The sequence below is a fragment of the Xiphophorus maculatus genome, chromosome 8 (assembly GCF_002775205.1).
Source record: "Xiphophorus maculatus strain JP 163 A chromosome 8, X_maculatus-5.0-male, whole genome shotgun sequence".
In the NCBI taxonomy this organism is placed as follows: domain Eukaryota; kingdom Metazoa; phylum Chordata; class Actinopteri; order Cyprinodontiformes; family Poeciliidae; genus Xiphophorus; species Xiphophorus maculatus.
In genome coordinates, this window is record NC_036450.1 from 25,423,510 (window position 1) to 25,442,471 (window position 18,962).

The 18,962-nt window shown below is 40.0% G+C and overlaps 2 protein-coding genes across 2 annotated transcripts; one reads left to right on the top strand and one right to left on the bottom strand.

Moving 5' to 3' along the window:
- Positions 1 to 281: 281 nt before the first annotated feature.
- Positions 282 to 8,627, bottom strand: dusp26 (dual specificity phosphatase 26). Its single transcript, XM_005806856.3, has 4 exons — positions 8,124 to 8,627; positions 7,840 to 8,023; positions 6,423 to 6,634; positions 282 to 5,417 (listed from the first exon to the last, which is right to left on the bottom strand). Exons 2-4 carry the CDS (start codon positions 8,016 to 8,018, stop codon positions 5,206 to 5,208), a joined length of 603 nt encoding a protein of 200 aa, XP_005806913.1. The 5' UTR covers positions 8,019 to 8,023; positions 8,124 to 8,627; the 3' UTR covers positions 282 to 5,205.
- Positions 8,628 to 9,967: 1,340 nt separating this feature from the next.
- Positions 9,968 to 18,663, top strand: ddx56 (DEAD-box helicase 56). Its single transcript, XM_005806855.3, has 14 exons — positions 9,968 to 10,056; positions 11,323 to 11,484; positions 11,618 to 11,772; positions 13,172 to 13,342; positions 14,075 to 14,165; positions 14,456 to 14,697; positions 14,787 to 14,921; positions 15,809 to 15,922; positions 16,006 to 16,100; positions 16,222 to 16,295; positions 16,376 to 16,465; positions 16,543 to 16,648; positions 17,781 to 17,878; positions 18,403 to 18,663. Exons 1-14 carry the CDS (start codon positions 10,000 to 10,002, stop codon positions 18,484 to 18,486), a joined length of 1,674 nt encoding a protein of 557 aa, XP_005806912.1. The 5' UTR covers positions 9,968 to 9,999; the 3' UTR covers positions 18,487 to 18,663.
- The last annotated feature ends 299 nt before the right edge of the window (positions 18,664 to 18,962 follow it).

Sequence of the window (18,962 nt, forward strand, 5' to 3'; positions counted from 1 at the left end):
GCGAGTAACAAACAGTTACATTTACCATCACACGTCAGCACAAAGGATCGAATAAAGCAGTGTGTCTCTGCTTTCCATGAGATTTGAGGAAAGTTATTGTAAAAGTCTTCCAAAAACTCCTTTAAAATATTTCCAAAGTGCCACCGCACTCACTCATCATGAATAATTTTGCAAACCTAAGCTAGTCTGCCATGTTTGGAATTACACAATTGATTGTGAATTATCCGTTACATTGTAGAATGTAGGGGTATTAAATACAAAAAACACGGTAAAACTCAAAGGATTTTTCTACTTATTTATGACCGATTACAGCATTTATCAAAACAAAGTTGACAATTGTGGTCGTTTCTCACCGTAACAAGACCAAGTTGAAGAACACAGATTAAGGCATGAACATCTCCTTTAGGGGGAATCACAGACAGAGTGGTACAAAAATAAATTCACTGGAATTCCAGTCTTCCTATCGAAGGGCTGTTGCTAGGAACCACGGGGATATAAACGGCAAGAACAAAGTCACATCACAACAAAGTCACAAATACAAAACATACTGCAGGAAAGCTGAAAGTCACAATGAAAACATTTCCCTCCGTGTTCTTTTAGGAGAGTTCTTAATTGTTTTTTGACTGCCATCTCTATGTTAGTAGCTTAGCTTATTCAGATCAGCAGGTTATGCTGTTAATAGGACATCATATATGCTCCTCTGTCTGGAGGAGAACACTGAGCAGAAGAAACATCAGACCTCTGAAGTTTAGCCTAAGCTGTACAAAAGTGTAATCACTTAAATGACCTTTTAATGCTGTCTGCTTAGACCGAACATCAAGATGGACAACATTAAAACACAAGATGCAGAAGGCATCAGAAAACAAGCACGTAGTAAAGACAAACCAAAAGACGCCGGGGACCTGCTAATACCCGTTTGTCACCCAGTTAGAGGGAGTCTTCAGACGTGTTCTGGTACTTTATTTTGGAAAAAGAAACACTGGAGCTCACTGTGATCAACTGGGCCACAACATGGTGAAGGCATGAAGCCATGATCTGTAAACCGCAACATAACACTTAGAAATAGATGTTTTATAAAGTGTATTCATGATGACATAACAGCCAAATGTGGTATTAAACATTAAAGAAGTGGCAGCTGATGACTCAGAAGATTATGAAGTTATGAAAGTTTTTAACATAGAAAGGGTTGTGGAAGGATCAGGCTCCATTCAAGCTTCAGGCTTTATTGTTAAAAAATTGTTGCAAATATTTTTTTAATTTCGGGGAGAGTGAAAAGAAAACATATCACAGTAACAACATGTTATTAACTTGGCGAGTTTTGATGTAGACAACATATAATACCGCAAAAAGAATTTCCTGTGTTTCAGGAAAACACCAATTCTTGATCCACAGGTTTCAAATGTGTTTATTGGTCAAAAGTAGCAAGAATTAAAAATTCCTACCTTTTCAGATGCCTGATCTCACTGCAGCTTTCTTCTGTTAGTCCCTTTATAAATCTCGACCAAAAGCTGCATTGTGGTTATGGTCTCCAGGGACTATTATGTTCTTGTATTGTGGACAAGAATCAGGAAATTTGGACAACACAAACGTTCAAATATATTTCCATGTCCGCTGCTTCATATTTTTAAATCAAAAGCTCCCACTGCTTAAAGAGTCAAAATGGAACCTTGAATTTTGATTAAAACATTTGGACTTCTGTCCAAACAAGGAAGTTTCCTGAAAGTAAAAGTTTGGGCTAGGGTTGATGAAGGCAGTTGGTAATGCCTGATTTTTAACATCTTTGCTAAGAGTAAATCTGGACAAGACCCCTTTATAGCCCAAAGGTCTGGTTATGACTGACCTGGAATAATGATCTCTATGGGAGACCAGTGTTTGGAGGGAAGGCAACTTAACATGGTTTCAAACCAAATCCTTAAAGGTTCAGTGAAAAAGCTCATCTATATACTGTATGTGTGGACCTCTATAAGACTTCTATACAGCTACAAGTTACCACCAATGAGAGCAAGTTTAGTCTTTTCTCTATTGAAACACTGTCAGGAGTTTTAAGTTCTAACAAGCCTTTTTGACCCTTTGCAACTCTGTCATCTAATCACACTGAGGTACCATGACGGACGTCGGAAGTGAGGGATCTGAGTATCGAACAGACGACTGCGATTGCTTTCCCAAGTTATTTTTGCCAGTTTAGCCATGCCTTTTACTTGTTCGAGTTGCTGCTATGCATCACCATCATCTTTCAAATCCTCGTCCGTGCAGCACCCTATGACAACATTAGACTACCAACTCTCTGTTTTTTTGACGAGTTAACATGCGCATAGGTGGCTTGGACGTCCGTCATGGCCATGCGGGCTACTTTCTGAAGAGTGTGAAGTCACATGCAAAGGGTCAATATGGAAATATGGGCGGGGTCTGTCCATGCTACTGCAGATAACCAATGAGAGCAGGATAAGCTTTTCTGGGGAGGCAACTTCCCTAAAATGATATTTCTAAATTAGCTGAGATCTGTATTCTAGACTTTACAAATCCAAACGTTCATATCCAATATGTACTTTTTCAGCAACGAGACGAACCGTCTGTCTTCTTACCCAAACTTCGTCTTGCCGATACAATAGCACAGAACAACTCCAGAAAGTATATTTGAAACACTATAGTTGAGGTATTTAACAACAACACTAAAGAGGACTTTTAATAAGCTAGCTAATACTGAGAATGTTTTCAGGAAGCACAAGGCTCACTTAGCATCAGTCACAGAGAGCACTGGGTACGACAGGGCTCTGAACACCCAACACTTCCTGTCAGCCAGGCAGTTAGTAGCTTTTGCAGTGGCACATATCTGGTATTATTTTGTGACAAAATCCAAGAGACCTTCCAGTCAATGTAACACTTAAACACACACTAGACTGGACAGTTTTTAATTCAGCGCAATCCTAGTGCTAATGGACATAGATGAAAGGCCGTGCCTGTTAAAGTATTCCACAGTAAACCAAAAACGAAACTCTATTCACACCGCAAAAAGCTCTGTTGTTATTTTGAATACCTAACGGCTACAAAGCGTTGCTGGTTTAGATCCATATTACAACTGCTGCACGACTCAATAGCTCAGGCCAGGGCACTTATTAAACGGAATCATCTGAGTAGTAAAAACAATGCCTATAAATTCACTGTACAAGTTTAGAGCCATCTGGTTGTAGAATTGGAGATTGGTATCAACAGAACATCACTTTTCCTGTCAATGTGGGCAGGAGAATGTAAAGCTGGAACTGTGCCTTCACACGGTTCTGGAACATAGTGCAAGAAGAGGAAAAGAACAAATCATGATGGTGTGTACCGTTTCTTTGTCGCCCTCAAAATGCTTACATGTAAGTCAGTGGGTCCATGAGGATACCGGTGTCATCATGACAGTTACGGGGTTAAGCAGCGGGTGCAGTGCACTGCTTCCAAACCCGTTTTTGTTTAAGCGAGGCAGAGTGGGGCAAGGTAGCGTTGAGGGGGAGCATGGTCAAACATGTTGTCTTGCACCTTACATTTGAGTTGAACTGATTAGGTTTCCAGGAAAGGTGATGATGTCCTAGAGCGCCAAGTGAACGCATAAATTGTTGCTACGTCGACTCAGCAGCTGAACCAGACCCAACTCTCAACCTGGTAATACCTGAACATAGATACCAGGGACTTTCTCTGGCAGAAACCTGCATCCTGTGGTCAGACTGCAGCACATCTGTGCAATTTGGAGTTGTGCATTCCACTCTCCCTAGTTTTGATCTCCAGGCTTAAATGCACAGGATCCTTCTTACTATGTTCATGTAGGCTAAATCAGACATTCCAAACATCCAGCTATGTTTTTCAGTTCCCTTAGAAGAATCTGAAATTCTCCATGGCTGGGAAGACAGAAGAGATACGTCATCCCCTGAGAGCCTTCAGAATCTACCCTGCGGCCAGGAAAAACAGTCGAGAACGTTTCCACTCTTCTTGATGCAAAGGAAACTGATCAGACTGACTTCTGATCCCTTCTACCTATAACCGAGGCTAACATTATAAAGAATCAGAACACCCTTAGTAGAATCCCTGGAATGATGTACTAGAGCCAAGTCCTCATAAATTGCCTCTGGGAATAGTGCGGAAGCCTTCTCTGTTCTACAGCTACAGCTTCCTGAAGGTTCTTCCATAATTCCTTCGAAGTCAAACAGTTGATACCTGGTCACTTGATTGCGGGCCGTGAGTATTCGAACACACTGGTTCATACACGCCGCAGACCACCTAGCAACACTCCTCTTGCTTCAGCATACATCACGCCCAGCATTTAGCTGTTCTTGACAGACAAAAACATAGCAGCAGAAGCCATGGCATAGACGAACGTGTATGAAATCATTAATTCGGTAGGTTGGTATTTAGAATTGAGTAAACTGGAATAAACTGGTAAAGTGAGTAAGTATAAGCCACCTGTGTACTCTGGAATGTGAGAAGTTTAAAGTCGAGGGTCAACCAAAAAGGAAGTAGATTTTGGTTTCTTCAGAAACTAGTTGGGATTTTACCAAGACTTCCTGTACAAAGGCAATCGCAGTACACTAAACTCTGCTGGATCGACTTCTTTGTTTTCAGTGTGGGTTTAATTTTTGTCTCGTGTTTTTTTGGGACTTGAGTTGTGCTTTTAAAACCTCTCCAACCTACATGCCACAGAGTGACGTTCTATCAATGCTCGTTTACCCATTTTTCCATCAAATCAGTAACTTTTTATCTTTAAAATGTCAATACTCCTAAATCCCAAATGGAAAGTACTTGGTCTGAAGGATGGAAACGCATCAATTGTTGCATTCTCCAGTTACATGACCTGAAAGTGGCACCCTCTGCTGTTTCCCTGAGGGTTTCCCTGATTTGTCCTTCAGTAAAAATATGACACGTTAAATGAATGTGTGAATGCTTTAAAGGACAGTGTGAGGCTGTCATTGCCTCCACTAATCAATCTGATGAAACTTGGACCTTCCCTGGAGAGTGTGACCTTGATGGGCACCGCCAGCAGTACATGTGAAAGAACTGACCAGATAAAAAGAAACAAAGATTACCGTTAGCTCAGGAAAGTGACATTCAGTCCCCTTTTGCCACTCAGAGCCTCCAGCGTCAGAAAGTCACGTGTTGCTCTGAATTTGTCTCTGTTTCGTGTGTCTGGCTGCTACCTTGGCTTATGAGTGTGGCTGTGTGTGTATGGGAGGGTTTTCAGCTCTGCGGCGATGTCTTCCGGCTTTCTCTCAGGATGCCGTCCAGTCCATTGAGTTGGCGGAGGAAACCTCGGTTGGGGATGACGCCTCGGTGGTCTTTGACTGTTCTGATGGCCTCCACCAGCGTCAGGTTCTGTCTGATCATCAGGTAGGCCAGCACCAGAGTGGCTGAGCGACTTACTCCCACCGTGCAGTGGACCAGCACCTTACCTACACACATGTGCCGGTGTTAAATGATTATGTTTCCAACATGCTAGAGTTATTCTAAGGAAGAGCTTGTTTTTTTACGTAAAATGCGCCGTCTGGATTGGACCTGCAGGGCTTTTGCACATTTTGTCACATTACAACAAAAAACTTTAATGCACTTCATTAGGATGTTGACTCATAGACCTTTTATTTCTCACTGTCTGAAGTTCAATCAGACCAAACTTCTCTTGTTTTAGGTCAGCTGGAGGAGACTATGTATGTAAACTTCTAATATCGAACACATCAATAAATCAATCTCTGACATATTCTTTCTCTCATTGCTGTGGCATTTAGTAAGTAGGAGTAACTTTGGTCATTCTAACTGACCTGAAACAAGAGAGGTTTGATTTAGCTTCAGACAGAAAAAAACAGGTGAATTTGGGTTTTTTTATCCAGTGTATATAAACTTCAACAATGTTTTTACAAGGCACTCTATGATTTAGATCAATCAATTTCTTTTTTTTGCATCTAACCACTTCGAAATTGGCCTCAATAATCCTCATTTCTACAATAGCCTGGTTCCATTTTCTTTTATTATGCTTCTTTTACACGAATATTTAAAATTTTGGCTTGCTAGTCATGTCATTTTCCCCATAAATGTACTCAAATTAAAAGTTGATATTTTGTTCTAAAATTGGTCAATGTCAGATTATGCTACTGTAATAAATTCCTTTTTTTTTCAGATCTTAATAATCTTTTACAGGGATACCAACAGCTCACGGAGAGATCTGAACAGTTTTGATCTTGTGTGGAAGTGATGTTATGGCAGAGTTGGTGTTTTGACACTAAACAGTAAGTTCTGGTTGTTTTAGAGTCACTCGTCCTTTGGAATCTGCCTCAGTCTGATTATGAGAGGTGGTTTGGGCTGATTTTGTTGCCGAGGCATACTACGAATTAGTATTGGTAAAAATGGGAATCAGTCATTAATGAATGGTTTCTATCTGTACGCCTTCGTATTTACAGATTTACCTCCACTCGAGAGGGCTTTGTGGATAAACTCGGCAGCCGGGTAGAAGTTCACGCTCATGTCAAAGGTCGGGGAGTCGTGAGCCTCGATCCCGTGGTAGGTGATGTTCATTCCCGCGTAATACTCGGCTCCGCCTCGCCACTTGCTCTGCGCGCAGTTCAGAATGTGTGTGATACCGAGTCTGGCCAGCTCACGGCGGTCAGAGGCAATGTTTCTGAGGAGAGGAGAGTTGGATCAGCATTTTCAGTTATTGAGATACTGCTCTTCCTAACTGAGGTAACTGAGTTACGCAGCTTGAAGAAGCTGCTATATACTGTATATATATATATAAACTTGAAATGAGAATGTTTACTTTGGTATTTCTGTTCACTTGTTTCTAATAAGTGCATTCAGGAGAGTAAAGGGTGCGGTTGCAGTCTTCTTTATTTCAAGCATTGAAATTCCCAATATGCACTTTATAACTTTAGTATTGATCTGTAGCAAAACAATGCCTTCAAAATGTAAAGTAACAAATGAAAGACCACGGCATTAAAAATCAATGATTATCATAAAAAAAAAACTGTTGCTCTGAGACACTCACTCTCCTTCTCAGACAGCATCATCCATAATATTAAGACCCATATTCATGTGACCATATTCACTATCATTGTAAATCCATACAAATATTACAGAAATCCAGCTACTGTTCAGGCGTTACAGGGATGTTTTTATGTACAGTACAGACCAAATGTTTGGACACACCTTCTAATTCAATGGGTTTTTTTTATTTTCATGACTATTTATAAGGCAAGAAATCCCACTTATTAACCTGACAGGGCAGGTTGACCTATAAAGTGAAAACCATTTCAGGTGACGACCTCTTGAAGCTCATCAAGAAAATGCAGAGTGTGTGCAAAGCAGTAATCACAGCAAAAGGTTGTTACTTTGAAGAAACTAGAATATAAGGGGTATTTTCAGTTGTTTTACACTTTTTTGTTTAGTGCATATTTCCACATGTGTTATTCATAGTTTTGATGCCTTCAGTGTGAATCTACAATGTCAATAGTCATGAAAATAAAGGAAAGTCATTGAATTAAAAGGTGTGTCCAAACTTTTGGTCTGTACTGTACATGTGGGAGATATTTCATTGCATCAGGTAGTGACTAACTAAAACTAAAAACAGAATAAATGTGTTGGTGATATCTCAGCTGATTTATTTATTTTTTTTGTGGTCAGATTCTTTAAACAAAGTTGATGTTCGGGCAGCCTTTGTACATGCACACAGAAATGTACAGGAATCTTATGAAGCCAACGTGGTGTTATACTATGGGGAGAGGTTCGCTCAGGAGAATAGTTTGGAGAGTAAACAGGAACCTCTGCTCTTCTCTGCTGTCTGATGCATCATTCTGGCAATAGCAGCTCTACTGAAAACCAACTCACTGGTCTCCAATGTAGAGCCTGGGCCACACTTCGTCCGCATGGTTGCAGGCCGTCTTGCCCGTGTACAGCAGCCTCTCCAGCTCGGACACCGTCAGTGTCGGGGAGTCACGCTCAGCCTCCTTTCGGCTCGGAGACCTGGAGCTGCTCCGAGACCGAGAGAAGCGGGACATGAACGCCATTTATGCTGAACAAAAGGAGGAAAACGACCCCATTTATCGCACGGGACTGTATTTAAGCTGCTTTCAGAGTCATAAATATAAGTATATCCAATAAGATTATATTACCTGTGGCTATGGAGCCTAAAACTTTCTTTGTCTCGTTTTCCCCCATGTCTTCAAATTAAAATGCCCTTCTGAGCATATATAAAACGAACCGTGAGTTTTTCTTTACCCAAGTATTGCTTTGCTCTACGACTCAGAAGATGAGCAGGTCGAGCTGCTCCGCGGCCATGTTGACTCATGTAGCTGCTGTGGGAGGAAGGATGGTTGGTGATGGAGACTACTTCTCTCCACTACGCTGCTCAGCATCCACCAGTTTCTGCACCGGGCCGCCGCCGTCGCCGCCGCATCTCCGTCCCCGCAACAAGTCGTCGTTAAGACCGTCGCTCCACAGCCACAGCTCCCGTTTACCAATGAAACATAAGTAATGTTTACTCAAGCAGCGCAGACAGGTCCGTGGTCTCTCCCGCGTGATGAGGTTTCCGTCGTTTCTTCGAAAACAATGGAGGTTATTTGTACAGTTATTTCGCCCATGTATGACGGAGACCTTCTCGCCCAGACGGTTGGTGTTTGTCTCCATCTACAGGCCAAAAGGTAGAACTTCAAAAATAGTGTCTGTAAGACCTGCGGCGTTCTGGATGTTTCGATCACATCTGATGATCCTCGATAGTAGTTCAGTTTAGCTAGTTATAAAAACTGTTTTAATCGATTTATTATTACTTGACATTTCTGTAGTGTCATTTGACTGCAGATAGGCATGTTAATTGGACTCTCCTGTAGAAATAATGGCAAATAAGACAATGATAACGAAATTTCAAAATTGGGTTCCAAAGAAATATTAACAGCGATTGCAAAAACATACCGTTCCCTAGTAAAGATAGGATTAAGTACTAAATACAACAAGTTATTTAAAAAGGAAATAAGGAGGACTATTCCGTATTTGGAATTTTAGTCACAATAACACAACTGATTTAACACAAAACATTATGGTATATGAAAAATAAAAACATTTATCACTGACCTGGGATCCTGATTCTGTTAGTTCCCAAATGTTCCTAAACAAAACAACAAACACATTTTGAAAAATCACGTATCAATTTCTATTCACAATTAAGTCTACATTTAGCATAAAAATTATAGATCAGTGGTTGTGATGTAAGAAAATGTTGGTTTGTTCTCAAACAAACCAGTTTATACATGATTTCCCCCTTTTTTTCTTTCTTTCTTTTTTTTGGCGTGTTTCTCAAACAAACCAACCCAAAATTTTGGGAAAAATCAGGCAAACAATTAAATCTAACAAGCATACAAATAAATATCCTCCAGTGTGTGGTTGTAATGTGAGAAAATGTGGGATTGTCCATTGGGTTTAAATAGGTTTGCAAGAGACTGCAGCCAAGTTAAAATGACCGAACGAGATGTTGATCAGATATTCTCAAAAATTGATTCCTGCGATGGACTGACGACCTGTCCAGGGTGAACCCCGCCTGGACAGGTCGGGGTAACTTTCAAATAACTATAACTTAACTATAACTATAACTTTCAAAGCAGCTTACTAACTGCTTTAAAATATCTAACGACATGGACTTTTTCAGTTTCTTGTGTTGTGTCATACAGAACAAAACAAAGCAATCAAAAGAAATACTGAATGTCATTGTAGATCCGTAGTTAAGGAAGGAGACGCAGCACAAAACCCTGCAAACTTTTATAAACTTTGATATACACTATATAAATTTGCACCGTTTAAAAGTTTTGCTCAGCTTGTTATTGTTGTATGTAGTCATACATAACAATAAACAAATGACGCGTGAAATCGTGTTATTAACGCAATAAATAAAAATACATTTTGTTATATGAGAATCTATTTGAACTTTTCCCGAAGACCGTGAAGGCAGCATGACGTCAAATCTCCTCGACGCACGTGTGAGCGTAGCGCAGAGCAGTGATGGCTGCTGAAAGACTTCAGTTTCATGAAATGGGATTAGACGACCGCCTCTTAAAGGTAAAAAAAAAAAAAAAACACCCCAGAAGTTGTTAAGAAAATAAATGTTAGTTGAAAGTTTCAGGTTTTAACTGAAGTGTTAAGAACCGAGAATATGTTTAAAAACGTGACAGAAACGGAGGAGAGGGTTCTCTCTGCTCTGCTAGCGTCTCGTGTTGTCGGGCTAAAACATACTGTATGTGCCGTGGGATATAATAACATCTAAACTGAATATTAATTGAATATTAATGCATTTGTTCATTTTTTTAATATTTCTGAGACACCCAAAAGAAGTGACAAACACACTAAACTTTCGAATGGATTAAAATGAAAAACACAAGTGATGGTGTGTTTTGTTTGGCCGCTATGTTAGTGTGTGTAGTAGTTGTTGCCTCCTCACATATGACCTCTGTGTTTGAGTTTTTCTTTCTTCCGCCTGTCAGACTGATTGCTCTGGTTACTAGAAATCCTGGATTGGAGTCGTTGCCACTAAAGATGGCACAACCAACTGTTGGTTTTTGTGTTTAGTTTATTCTAGTTGTCTTTGTTTAATGTTAAAAAGGGTTTGATGACGTGAAACAATGTGTGACAAAGAAAAATCAGAACAAAAACAGTTCAAACCTGTAAGGTGGAGTGTGTTGCGGTTTTTATGCTAATTATAAATTTGCTTGATTTAACGTTTTGGCTCAGTTTGTTAGTGCACGTCGTCTAGGGCCGGAACGATTAATCGTGATGAATCGATCGCTGAAATAATTTTCTACTACTTAAGTAATCGAATAATCATTAATTTGAGTATAAAGACACAATTCCAGGGCAATTGCTGAAAGAAAAGCACACACAGAAAAGCAGTTAAACCAAAACTGCACAAAAAATATAAAAATTTTGCATTGAAGATGATTAAAAAAGCATTTTAGGAAATATGTTTTTTAAATTATTTAAAAAAAAAGAATTGAATAGTTTATTTTCAACTATTGTAGTTCTAATATTGCATGAAAAGCCTTAAAAGAAAAATCTGCAAAATGTGCCAATTCTTTTGCTCTTATTGTCAAAATGGTTTATAAATTAGGCGCTAAAATAATTGCTAGTTTTATGATCATCATATATTGCTATTTATTCAACATGACAAAATAAACATAACAATGTTTATCTCCCTTGAACACAACCCAAGCGTTACAATATGAAGTAAAATTAGTGGCATGGTAACCTATTCATGGTGTGTCATTGGATCAATGCACGGTTTCCAGTCTCCTGCTCAGTTGCACTCACTTTCTGCTCTTGTTGGCTCAGGCGGTGGCGGATCTGGGTTGGTCTCAGCCCACCCTTATCCAAGAGAAGGCCATTCCTCTGGCTCTGGAGGGGAAGGACCTTCTGGCTCGAGCGCGGACCGGATCTGGAAAGACTGCAGCCTACGCTATACCCATCATTCAGCGCATCCTGGCCTCCAAACAGGTGGGGAGGAATCCCGTCTCACACATTGTTTAATGTAACCCTGTTTTATGGTGCTTTATGAAACACTAAAGCTCAGCATTTCCTGCTTCGAGACGTTTCCGTGGTTATTTCCCTGTTTGTTTTGCGTCTTCAGAGCGTCCGTGAGCAGGACGTGAGAGCTCTCATCCTGGTGCCAACCAAAGAGCTCGGTCAGCAGGTTCAGACCATGATGAGACAGTTGACATCGTTCTGTTCTAGAGATGTCCGGGTGGCAGACATCTCCGGCAAGGCCGACGTGTCAACGCAGAGGTGAGTCTTTTGGTTTTGGAACATTCTTCGTTTCCTCTGCTAAATGCAAGCATTTTCCATTTTAAGTTGTCTTAAACTCAGAGTTGTAAGCTGCTTCTGGCTTGACAAGCTAATCTAATGGTTGTTTTTGTTTAGAGATTCTCCTGCTTTAGACTTTGGTCTGTCGCTACAGGCTTGTTCAGGAGAAGGGATTGCTGGGTAGTCAGTGACTCTGGGTTTCCATCAATAGAAAAATGTTACCAGCTGTAATAATAAGCTGAACTTGACTGCAATATTTAATAACTGTCATGACACTGACTTTGAATTAGTCTTATTCCTGTATATGAATTGGAATTTGATTTGAGGTGAAGTTGAACAATGTGGTCTGATGAGCATAAAGACGGCAGCAGAGAGTGAGATGTTAGTCAGTTTATGCAGCTTTTTACTTTATTTGTGTATTATATTTTTCCAGCCACCCACTGTGGTTGGTGTTCTAGTTCACCTTCATACCTGAACTAGTTCTAATATCAGCTTGCACACCGTAAAACTAACTTTAAGTTCATATGTCCCTGTTACGTTCAGAGCTAAATTCAATATTTGAACATGACCTGCTTCGTTTTCACTAAAGTTTTTATTTATTTATTTGTTTATTATTGGGTCCAGCTTATTTCAGAATATGAGTTATGTACTCCAACCTTTTAATGCCAGATTGCAAAGGACTCTCTCTGTGTTTTATGAAGTCTGGGAAACAGATTGGTACTTTTAAAAAAAATGTATTTGGAACATGTGACTTTTGTTCCATGTGTCTACTGTATGTGTATACTGTTGAACATGTCTATGCATCGGTTTGTTAAAATCAGTGTTATAAAAATTAGTCCCTCCAGTATTTTTTTTTTGCAAATTTCACGCAAAATCAACAAATCCCAGAATTTCTTTGTGCTAATGCATAATTGTGAATTTATTGCAAATTTTCTGTAAAAATGGTAAATTAGAACGTTGTATTAAAGTGGCTAACTCCCCCCTGCAGGTGGCAGTATTTTTACTCCTCCTACACTTCTGCCGCAGCCCTACTTGTCAAGTTATAGCCTGTGCTTGACAGTAACAAAACAATTGAGCTATTTAAGTTCGGCGAAGAATAAAAATATTTATGTCCAATCCATTTTCTTATTTTAAACTCATCTTTTTTTTTTCTTCTATATGTAGATCTTTGAAGGAGTATAATAAAGAAAAGAATATAGCTAAATCCCTTGTGTAAATTTCTAAAGTAACACCACAAAATCAGTGATTTTGATGGCAAAAAACCCCACAAAAATAATTGCGTAATATCTCAGAGGGAATGAAAAATGCATTATTACATGATAGATGCTCCAAACATTTTTATGTCTGTTAACGGTGGGTGTGTGATCCTGTTTCTGAACAGACCCATTTTAATGGAGAAGCCCGATGTGGTGGTGGGGACACCGTCCCGCGTTCTTGCCCACCTCAACGCCCAGAACCTGGCGCTCCACTCTTCCCTGGAGATGCTGGTTGTAGACGAAGCCGACTTGGTCTTCTCCTTCGGCTTCGAGTCTGACCTGAAGAACCTGCTGTGGTGAGAACAAAGAAGTATACTATACATTAAGGACAATGTATATACTGAATACTAATACCTGCCACACCTTCCAGACTTGTAATCAGAAAAGAAGATTCAACAGAAGGCATCATTTTCCTGTTATTTGACAATTGCACACTGTAGCATCGAAGTTTTTGGTTGTAGTCTGAAAATTTCTGTTTATTTTCTAGTTTTTTTGAAGACATTGAATGTATGATTCTGTGGATTATTTCTAATTTAAATTTCAGTTGGAAATTTAGTTGACCTTAATTTTATACAGGAAAATCAGTTCTCATTTTCAAAAGTGACCTAGTTATAAAAATGACATGATTGTAGTTTTTACAAACTACATTTAAGCAGTGTTTCTTGCAATTTTTGCTGAAAATATGCAAGAAATGCACAATTATGTATCTGTGCAAACAAATGTGGGGATTTGATCCTATTGCACCAGTTTCCTCTATTGTGAAATCATAAAAAACTAGAAGGAAAGTTTCCCAAATTTGTAGCTTTGGAAACACCAATTGCCTGGACCTCTGCTGAATTAGGTCAGGCACTTAAAAAGAGGGGAATATTTACACAGTTAATGCGAGAATCTGTTGATTTTGTGTGAGTTTCTGCAATTGCAAAATCACAGAAATCTGGAGGGGCTGCTTACTGAAGCTGTGTGTTGTTTGTGTGACCTTAAATGAAAACAAAGCCACTTTTTTTCATCTTTTCTCCATGTTTTTGTAGCCATTTGCCGAAGATCTATCAGTCGTTCCTCATGTCGGCTACTTTCAACGAGGATGTTCAGGCCCTAAAGCAGCTGCTGCTGCACAACCCGGTAATCTCTTTATTATTATTATTATTATTATTATACATTTCACATCCTGAAAGCTTGTTTTTGCAAGCTACGTTTTATTCTCGGCAACATTTTCCATCAAACAAATCCGTCAAATGTTTTCTTCCTTGCAAAAATTATACGAACGAAAAATGCAAACTCAAAAAAATGTAAATTCTTGCAGGAATGTCCGCTGAAACCTGCAGTGTTCCGTTTCGTGCTGCACATGAAAACATCTCCAATGTGTAATGTGTAATGGTTGCCCAAATTCAAAGGTTTCTGTGTCTCTTCAGGTGACCTTGAAGCTCCAGGGCTCTCAGCTGCCTGACAGCAGCCAGCTGCAGCAGTACACCATCAAATGTGAAGAGGAGGACAAATTCCTGCTCATCTACACGCTGCTGAAGCTGCAGCTGGTCCAGGGGAAAACGCTGCTGTTTGTGGCAGCAGTGGACCGAAGCTACAGACTCAAACTGTTTCTGGAACAGTTCGCCATCCCAGCGTGTGTCCTGAACTCGGAGCTGCCCGTCCAGTCCAGGTGGGCCACCGATGCTGGTTCCTTTTTAAAGATAGGATAAAAAATTACTATAGAACATTTAATAAAAAGCTGTTTGTGTTCCTCTGCAGGTGCCACATCATCAGCCAGTTTAACCAGGGGTTCTATGACATCATCATTGCCACAGATGAGCAGAGCTTGGTTGAACCTGCCGCGTCTTCTTCAGGGAAGCAGAAGAAGAAAAATAGCAGAGCGAAAGCAGCAAAGTGAGTATCGCTACATGAGATTAGAGAAAACATGTGGAATCCACGTTGTCAGCTGGATCCGGCTGTCTGTGCAGCATTAAAAAGTCCTAAAGGGGCGAAGTTATGTAAAATCAACACTCGGGAGAACCTAGCTCTGCTTCTTCAGAGCTGCAGGTTCCAAGCTTCAGCGTTTCCGCCTCACAAAGCAGCTCTCCACTATGACTCCTCCACTCAGCTCCTCCTCTCAGAAATGTGACTACGCATACGTAGTCACATTTCTTTTAAGTTATATTTGATATATATATTTTAACAACTGATGTTAACATAGTTACTTTATTGTGCTATAAAATGACACTATGTGCCTGAAAAATACAAATTACTGCCCCTTTAAAATGTCTTAAATTTGTGTATCTAAAAACAAGACCTTGAAATGTTTTAAATTCATTAAAGAAAATGTAAGCTGTCCTGAAACACATCACTCACTTACATTTTGTCCTGGTAGGACTATCTAGTCTTGTACTTTATATGTGCGACTGTTTGAGTCACACACTGACATCTTTATTATTCTGTGATTCAAGGGGTTTCAGGCTATTGCTAACTAGCTGCTAATATACACTTGCTAGCTAACTGGCCTTTTTGCGTCTATGATGGGTAAGTGCAAATTTATCACTGGTTGGCGGAATGACATTCATCTTCAAAAAAAACACAAACAAGAAAAAAATATAGAAGATATCCGATTTTCTTTTGTACATTTCATTCATAAAGGTCTTAAAAAGTCTAAATTTTGAGTTGGTGGATCCTGCAGAAGCCCTGCGTTAGATGAATGAAGTGATCAGTGGTATGAATTTCTGAAAACTTTTTAAAAGTCATCTGTTGTTGACGGTTTCTTTGTGATCGTGGATTTTCAGGGCTAAAGATAAGGAATACGGCATCTCCAGGGGCGTGGATTTCCAAAACGTTTCCAATGTCATCAACTTTGATTTCCCAACGTCTGTTGATTCGTACATCCATCGAGTTGGAAGGTCTGTTACGTTCAGATGGCTTTCAGGTTGTGTATTCCGTCCTTTGAGCCGTTTCAGACATTTCCTTCGCTTTCTGATCGCAGGACAGCGAGAGCCGACAACCCAGGCACGGCCCTGTCGTTCATCTCTCACACCGAACTCGATGCCCTGGCAGAGGTGGAGGAGGCCCTCGGTGGAGGTGACTCTGTCTTAAATGTGTTTGTGTCCAAGTCAAGATCCTGCAGCTAACATGTTTGCAGAAGCATTCTTTAGTTTTTATTTGGTGATAACTAGAGCGTGCCTGCGTGCTTTGTGTTCAGATAAAGCCGAGGCGGCGCTCAAACCTTATGAGTTTAAGATGGAGGAGATCGAAGGCTTCCGGTACAGGTGCAGGGTGAGTCCTCGTCGCTTCCTGTCAGGTTGCAGAACAATCTGTGTCGTCTCGTGAGCTCACCGACGCGGTTCGTTTGGCAGGACGCCATGCGGGCCGTGACGAAGCAGGCCGTGAAGGAGGCCAGACTGAAGGAGATCAAACAGGAGCTGCTCAACTCGGAGAAACTCAAGGTGAGGGGCGGTCTGGAGGGACGGAGGCCACGTTCAGATAATGTAGGAACTGACGACGACTCTGCTCACTCACGCAGATGTATTTTGAAGACAACCCCAGAGATCTGCAGCTGCTCAGACACGACAAAGACCTTCATCCTGCCGTCATCAAACCTCACATGAAAAACATTCCCGACTATCTGAGTATGTACAGCACACACACAGTACTGCACTGACGGGACTCATTACACATTTTACTGGACAATGAATTGTTCCAATAATTAATACTGCAAACAATAATGTTGTTTCAAGAACTCTTTCAAGTAATGTCTTGATAATGGCATAATAATGCAAATTCAACTTCTCAAAAACCAATAAACTTTAATTTTGTAAAGAACCCTTAACTCTGGAGCTGGAAGACATTACCAATGAAATGGTATTTACATGCGGTGCATGCTGGGTTTTGTGTAAAGACCCCAAAATGTCTCCTATTAAGAGACACGCTTACGACGCAGAGTTTAAGCTCAAGGTGATCAGTGACGCAGTAGAACACGGGAACAGAGCAGCAGCCAGAGAATTTAACATGAACGAATCAATGGTGCGGAAGTGGATATATATTGTGATTGCACTAACGTTTGATTTACCGCAACATTATCAGACTGTTTTTTACGTGTTTATTGAATCGCGGAAAAGTTCCCCTCCACTATATGTTATACCTTGCTGTTGTTAAAAGATAAACTGTGTAACGAAAATACCACATCACTTACTTTACCTCGGGGAAAATAATCAAACAGCTGTTTATTCATTTTGGGAATGAACAGAGTTGTCAGAACGCTGGTTTGTAATCTATTAATAAAGTTTGACTGACCTATCTGACTGTTTCGCTGATATTCCCTTTAGCGCAGCTTCATCTAATGGATGCATAACGTAACCCCAGCCTCTACTGTAGCATCTATTCTATGCGCCTTATAATGCGGTGGCCTTATATATGAAAAAAGTTTTAAAATAGGCCATTCATTGAAGGTGCGCCTTATAATGTGGTGCGCCTTATAGTGCGGAAAATATGGTAGTTTTTCACATATTGCTCTTTCATTTTTATTTACATTTTTTTCCTAAATGATAACATGGTGGAGACAGTTGTGAGGTTTTGTTCTCCTTATGTTTGATTGAAATAATTTTGGAACCTTATAAATACCGGATGTTGTTCATTATGTCCTAATGACATGAACTGCAGTTGGACAGATTTGTCCTCACAGAATCAGAAGTTCAGGCTTCTGTCCGTCAGCCTGACAGCGTCCATCAAAGCTAATGCATCAGTTTCACACTTATGCTGCAGTTCCTGAGACTCTGCGTGGCGTAGTGAATCCGCTGTCGAACAGGAGGAGGAGGAAGATAAAACCAGCTGCAGAGGGAGTGGTGAAAAGCAGCTTCAAGGTTGGTTGCAGATCAGAACACCAGAGCAGCATAATACTTGTCTTGTTTATGAAGAGCAGATCAAACAATCCTGGAAAGTTTTAATCTTAGTGTATTACATTGGTAAGCTACCTTCCATTTCCAAAGTTTTAACTAATATGGAGTTACAGATAAAAGTAGGTTTAGATTAAATTAATAGGTTTTTTAATCTTCTTTCAGTTTGTACTTAATGCATTTTTCTAAATGAACATCTTGTGGATTTGAAGAAACATAATTAGTTTATTTTAAAACGTCGCTCTGGGTGCTGTCATGATTAAATGGCATCAGACAACATCCAGTAAATCATATTTTTACAAAAGATCATAGATTGCAGTGTAATTAACTTTGAACTGTCTGTTTTCAGCTGAATGTGTACATTTAGTTCATGTTTCAATATATGTTATGTTCTTCTCTTCTGAAGTTTTTTTTGTCTTGTTTCCCAAATAATGTAATCAGATTTTATTCGGATCACGATAAACTGAATTGAGTCATTGTGTCCTTGGCAGAGGAACGTCCGGGGGAGGAATCCGCTGAAGAGTTTCCAGTACAAACGAACAGGAAACAAAAAAGCCAGAGGCGGCAAATCATAGCTGCTGGAGTCCAGAAGAGGGGGGAGATCAGTTCTGCGTATTTCACCTGTTCAGAGACTGTCATTGTGAGGATGGTGTGTGATCACAAACACATTGAAGACAGAATGGACTCTGCATATCGACATACTGCTTTAAACAAAACATGGGCTTCTGGATCCTGAAAAACTCATCGTTAGACCTGTTATCACATGAAAATCACTGTTTTCTAAACAATTTGAAAATGTTTTAAAAGTAAAATTTCTTCACACCAGTTTTAGCTGTTCTTGTAACAATTGAGAGCTTGAAATAACTTGGATCCAGCTGGGAATATGATGAAAAGCTCCCATGTCATTGCCATTCGAGCAGCAGTATTTACTAAAATTTCTCGTACAGCTGGAACACTGAACTGGAAATGCAAACAAACTTATTTTGAACTGAAACGTTAACGGTGAACTGAAATAAAAATGTTTAATGGCACGTTTATGAAAGTTTGATCA